The sequence below is a fragment of the Gekko japonicus genome, unplaced genomic scaffold (genome assembly GCF_001447785.1).
Source record: "Gekko japonicus isolate JY-2015 unplaced genomic scaffold, Gekko_japonicus_V1.1 scaffold284, whole genome shotgun sequence".
Lineage (NCBI taxonomy): Eukaryota > Metazoa > Chordata > Lepidosauria > Squamata > Gekkonidae > Gekko > Gekko japonicus.
Genome location: NW_015172012.1, coordinates 95,603 through 101,815, shown reverse-complemented (window position 1 = coordinate 101,815; position 6,213 = coordinate 95,603). Strand labels below are relative to the sequence as shown.

General features: G+C 41.7%; 1 protein-coding gene across 1 annotated transcript in view; it reads left to right on the top strand.

Moving 5' to 3' along the window:
• LOC107118035 (chromosome unknown open reading frame, human C1orf168) overlaps positions 1 to 6,213 on the top strand; it is a 67,687-nt gene that overhangs the window by 17,328 nt on the left and 44,146 nt on the right. Inside the window, exons 3-4 of the mRNA XM_015420262.1 lie at positions 730 to 867; positions 4,551 to 4,584. Coding sequence (XP_015275748.1) covers positions 730 to 867; positions 4,551 to 4,584 — 172 coding nt within the window. The remainder of the gene's footprint in view (positions 1 to 729; positions 868 to 4,550; positions 4,585 to 6,213) is intronic.

The following is a 6,213-nucleotide window of genomic DNA, read 5'->3' as shown; positions in this document are numbered from 1 at the left end:
ATGTTGACACCCACTCGCCCATCCGCAAAAGATCCCTTTGGAGTGCCTCACAATCCTCCCTGGTTTTCACCACCCTGAACAACTTTGTATCATCCGCAAATTTAGCTACTTCACTGCTTACTCCCAACTCCAAATCATTAATGAACAAGTTAAAAAGCATCGGACCAAGTACTGATCCCTGTGGTACCCCACTGCTTACCACCCTCCACTGAGAAAATTGCCCATTTATACTCACTCTCTGTTACGTATTAATTAGCAAGTTTTTGATTCACAAAAGGACTTGTCCTTTTATCCTGTGATTTTTGAGGTTACTTAGGAGCCTTTGATGAAGAACTTTATCAAAAGCTTTCTGGAAGTCAAGGTAAACAACATTTATTGGGTCCCCCTTGTCCACATCTTTGTTCACTCCCTCAAAGAACACTAACAGGTTAGTGAGACAAGATCTTCCCTTACAAAACCCATGCTGAGTCTGCCTCAATAGTTTTTGTTCATCAGTGTGCTTATTAATTCTTTCCTTAATAACAGTTTCCACCAATTTACCCGGTATCGACGTCAGACTGACTGACCTGTAATTTCCCGGATCTCCTCTGTAACCCTTTTTAAAGATGGGAATGACATTAGCTACCTTCCAGTCCTCAGTTTGAACTACTTCACTTACAGTGTATCACTATGAAAGTTACTTCATTTATTTTTGCAAAGCATTAAGATTTTCTCTTCACTCTGGCACAGAAAAACCGCATTGTCTCAGAGAGGTCAAGGCTCCAAGAAACAAACTGCTTCCTTCCATTGTGTCACTTGGTCCTCCTCCAAAGAAACCACCAAGGCCTCCTAAGGTGGATCTCAGTGCCTTCCATCAAAAGCTGCTGGGTAAGGTAATTTGTTTGTCTTTGGTGGGGAGGAATGTTGTCTTGTGCTGGATGATTGGTAACAATCTTGACTTTTTAGGAATGCCTATCAAGAATAGCCAGAATACCCCAGGCAAGGCCAATCTCATCAAATCAGTGATTTTGTAGGTCTGAATGTGCGTCCCTCCATCAAAGTGAAATGGAGGGACGCACATTCAGACCTACAAAATCGCTGTTACCAGAATAAGTTGTGGAGGTGATATGGCTATACCTATGGCCCATCACTAATACCAGGAGTCCAATTATAAGTAGACAAGGAAACAACATCTGGTGTAATTATATGTGTACTAGAATTCTGTAACAGGTCTTTGAATGTGTGTCTAGAATATATAGATAATAGTGACCACTGAGGAAGGCCCTTAGGGGCCGAAAAGCGTTTGGTCTTTAGTAGGAAAGTTTTTACCCATCATTTGTATGTATAGTGGACAAGCTTTCACAGTCTGATCTTAGACAAAGCAATTTTAAATCAGGAAAGTTTTAACATGTGTACACCTTAATAAATATTTGTACTTTTTAAATATATATATGGTTTAGCTTAGCCCTATTTGGTTCACAGTTTGGAAATAAGTCAGATGACTGTTTACCCAGAAATATGAACTGAAATGCATCCCTTTTGTTCCTGAAGGCCTCTTATCTCTGGTGTAAACTGATTTCATTATTGTTATGCAGCAAGACTGGAGTTCTGACTGAGACCCTACTATAATCATAGTCTTTGGCCAGTACACTAGCCCCCTGTCTGTAGCCCTGTGCATTCCTTCAAAAGCATGTACACTGATTGTATAGAGAGGAGTGTGGGATCATGCTCACTGGCTTTGATCAAATATCTACAGTGAATCCTACAAAATGTCTGAGTATACCCCTATGGGATCTTCTAGTGCTTGGGAATCCTAATACTGTATTTGTAGACATCTGGTTTCTAGTCGGTACGCAGCTATTGGACATAGACAAGCAGATGTGGTCCTGGTCCTCTCTATGCACATAGTGTATACAATTTTTAACAGCTGCATTCAGCCAGTGGAATGCTTACCACATGCATATGTTTATATATGTGCAGTACATTCAGGGAGTCTGGCAATCCTAGGATTGATCCATATCAATTTCAGGTTAGGTATGAATTCCAAATGGTCTAGATTATATTTTGGAATAGATCCATGTGAACTAGAACTCCACATATGCCATAAATTGAGAAGAGACTTCAAGCATAAATTCTGATTTGAAAGCACATGTAGCCATTTTAATTGGTGAATAAATCCCTAAAATACTTCCTCAAAAATTAATAGATTAGAATTATGGAATGAATAAAACTGTATTGAAGACCATAGCTAATAGCTATAATAGTGTAGTTAATAGAACCATCACAAAATACTACAATGATATGCTTGCAAAACTGCCACTGACTTAAACCAGAACTGTATCTTGTTTATATGTAATTCTAATATATTTTCTTCACTTTTATCCAGCCATCCTTCCAGTTGTATTTGCTATAGTAATATTTCATTACTATAGACATCACGTAGTGGTTTTTTTTTAAGGTATGCTGGGTAATCTGCAATGCTGAAAGGGAAGACCTATTTAAAAGATGTCCTTTGAAAGCCAATATATTAACAGGGCTAAAAATGATGAAATACTAATTAAATGGACTGATTGCTCAGCCATTACTGGAACACATATTGTAACAGATAGACAACTGTCCTCGGCACATTTTTAATTTTCTAAAGAGATTTTCAGTTTGAAGCATTCATGGTATTTCATCAAAAATCCTTTGGTGAAAAAGTCAAGCTACTTAAAGTTAAAAGTACACTCTGTAGAAATAATGCAGCAACAGCAATCTAAAATAACTGTCTCTTTCAGCTACTTCATTTGAATTCACTGAACCAGATATCAAAATGTCTCACTTCACCTACCAAATTATTTTTGTACTTTTCCTTGAAAACACTTGTTCAAAATCCAGTTAAGTGTCATTGAGTTCCTGTAACTGTAGGATTGCCAGCTCTGGGTTGGGAAATCCCTGGAAATTTGGGGGGTGGAGTTTGGGGAGGGACTTCAATGGGGTATAATGCCATAGAGCCCACCTTCCAAAGCAGCCATTTTCTCCAGGCGAGCTGATCTCTATAGCCTGGAGATCAGTTGTAATCCCAGGAGATCTCTAGCTACCACATGGTTTTGGGCAATCCTGTGTAACTATATGAACCTCTGAGAGATCTGTGAATGGAGTTCCAAGGTTTTTTTTTAAATTAACTAGCAAGTGGGGGGCAGTCCATATCTTGGGAGAGATGAAGTTAATCCCTTCCTCCTATTCTAACCACAAATGGCTCCTTGGAGCTGCTATACCACTGGTAGAAGCATACAGACTGTCTTTATGTTAGACTATATCTAACAGTCATGTAGGACTATGGATAGTCCTATATCTAACAGTCTCTAGGTGTGTAGAAAATTAAGAAATGGACATGGAAGTGTCCGTGCTTCTGGGGGCAGTAGAACATTATACTGCACGTACATTTTGTTCACAAAGGCCAGCAGTCACCATTCTGGCTTGGCTGTAATTGGGCAGGACCCATGATTACTGAACCTGAGATTGCCTTCCTCCTACCCCTTTGTTCCCCAAATCAGTCCCCATGTCAATCCCATCATATGACAGCATCCTCTACACCAGGGGTGGCCAAACTGCAGCTCGGGAGCCACATGCGGCTCTTTCACACATATTGTGTGGCTCCCAGAAAGGGTGGCTGGGGAAGCGAAGGGGAGGCATGCCTTCCCAATCGGTCTTCCTCTTCCTGGGTAGGCTTGAGGTGGGGGGGGGAAGCAGAGAAAGAAAGCAACTTTAAATGTGTTCTCAACCCCCCCCCCCCCCCCCCCGCCCCGCCGCCAGCTGGCTTGGAGAAGGCATCTGTCTCTTTAAATCCCTTCTCCAAGCCAAGCCACCTGTCTTGGGGGCTTGCGTTGCTTTCTTTCCACCTCTCCCTCCCTGCCCCATCTATTTGCTTTCTGTTTCTGTCTCTCTCTTTCTTGCCACCTCTCTCTCTCTTAGAAAAATAAATATCATCAGCAAACAAATAAATATCACTGGACAAATAAATTTTAGATAATCAGTATCTATTTTTACCCCTTTTTATTTTTAGCAGTCTCGTTTAATGTTAATAAAATGCAAATTTGCATATTTTTCAATAAAAACAGGTAATATTTTTTCATGTCTTGTGGCTCTCAAACATCTGATGTTTATTCTTACGTGGCTCTTACGTTAAGCAAGTTTGGCCATCCCTGCTCTACGCAATGTCCCACAGACCAGCTGGGTTCTGGGGCAGGCTTTCTCTCCTACCCGCTCCACTCCTGCTGCCTCTACAGGGCAAGGCCTTTAAACTCTAAAGGGATGTTATTTTCTGTGGGTGGTAGACCTGGCCTCCAGAGTCGGGGGGGGGAGTATACAGAGAATAATAGTATTTTTCTTTCTGTTTGAGTCTTTGCACTCTTGTTAACCACTTGTTAATATGGTTTGCAATATTTGTCTTTTGGAATTCTGTCCAGGATGAACAAATAAGCACTTCACTGCCAAATTCTACTTTTCCAGTGTATATTACAACATTTATTTTTAAATAGAATGACAGAATATAAATCTTCTAATTAATAAATAAAACATTGTGTTTTCAGATGCTGTAGATGATGAGTATCTTACTCCTGAAAAGTAAGTATGTATCTTTGTGTGTGTTTGTTGCCTGGAAACCAGAGCTCTTGAAACACACTCTTGCAAAGCCAATGATGTCTAAAACCTGAAGGCTGAAAGAGAGGGCTAGCACTGAATGGTTACTCTAAGAAGCTCACTATCCATTTTTTGTGCTTTGTTGTGTTTTTTAATTACCATTTAAATGTACATTTTCACAGAACACAGGTCAACTTAAAACAAGCTTTGTGTCAGTAATTCATTCTCCCCATCTTTGGAAACAAACAAGCCAAAGTGCCTTTTAAGAGTCCCTCATTATTTTATTTCAGTTAAGCAAGCTCTTGGGGTTGGGGGGATGTGGAATGGTATAGTACAGCCCAATCTTGGATGCTAAAAAGTCTCGGTACTTGGATGGGAGACAACCAAGGAAGAGTTTGCAGAGGAAGGCAATGGAAAACCACCTCCGCATCTCATTTGCCTTAAAAACCCTATGGGTTCACCATGAGTCTGGTGCAACATGATGACACTTTACACATGCATGTGCACATACACACACACAAGCAAGCTTTTTATTGTTTCCCTTCCAAAAGCTGTAGTTGTCTCTGTGTGTCCCTTTTTTGTATTTATCAGCTGAAGTTATTGCCCTAGAACATTATGGTCTTAAACCCATAAGTAGCTCATTTCCCCATATAACGCGCCAGACCAAGTGGTCTTTTTTTCTATAGATTCCCTGTCCAGACTAGGTGCTTCCGTTGCTTTAATGTTTCTACAAGATTGGATCCAAAATATGAAGAACACAATGAAGCTCACAGTAAGGTCTATTTCACTCTTCCCACTCCAGCTGAGTGCCTCATAAATGCATCAGGAAGTAAAGTAAGACTCTGCAGCTGGATGATATAGCCCCTCCTCCTCCACCAAAGAAGCACTGTTATGTCAGGAAGAGTGTCTTTGGATTCAGCCATCCATTAGAGTATCCTCCCCCCCCCGCACAGATCATTTCACTTTGAGGATAAATTGGGGGAGGCGAAGCCCCTTCTCCATGCACACCATAGTCCCAATCAAAGCTGGTACCCCATGTAGGGTTGCCTACTTTCAGGTGGTGACCTCCTGGGATTACAAATGATCTCCAGGCACCAGAAATCAGTTCACCTGAAGAAAATGGCATCTTTGGATGGGGGATCATTGTATCCCATTGATGTCCCTCCCCTACCCAAACCCCACCTTCCTCAGTCTCCACCCCCCCAAAAAAAATCTTCACAGCTGGCAAGCTTAACCCCATGTGTGGGGATTGAGAAGAATAAACAGTTCATGTCTGAATGTCACAGGGACCACTTCCCCTATCTGTGTTCTCTGTTGGGGGAACTGGTAAGCCAAAAATTGGTGGTTTCAGTCCAGAGACCTGTTTCCAGCAGTCACTTGATACAGGAAGTGGTGCTTTTGAGCAAATTAGGAATATATTGGCCTTACTACGCATAGGCGTAATCTTCGTGGGGGCGGCGGGGCTTCAGCCCCCGCCGAAATTTTCAGGAAAGTGCTCAGCCTCCCCTGGGAGCCACCCTTGCTCCTAGCACAGCAATGCCTCTGGCCCAGCCCCAGCCCCCCCCCCCGGGAAATTGGAAAGTCTACACCCTTCTAGTAAGTAAAACCCCCATC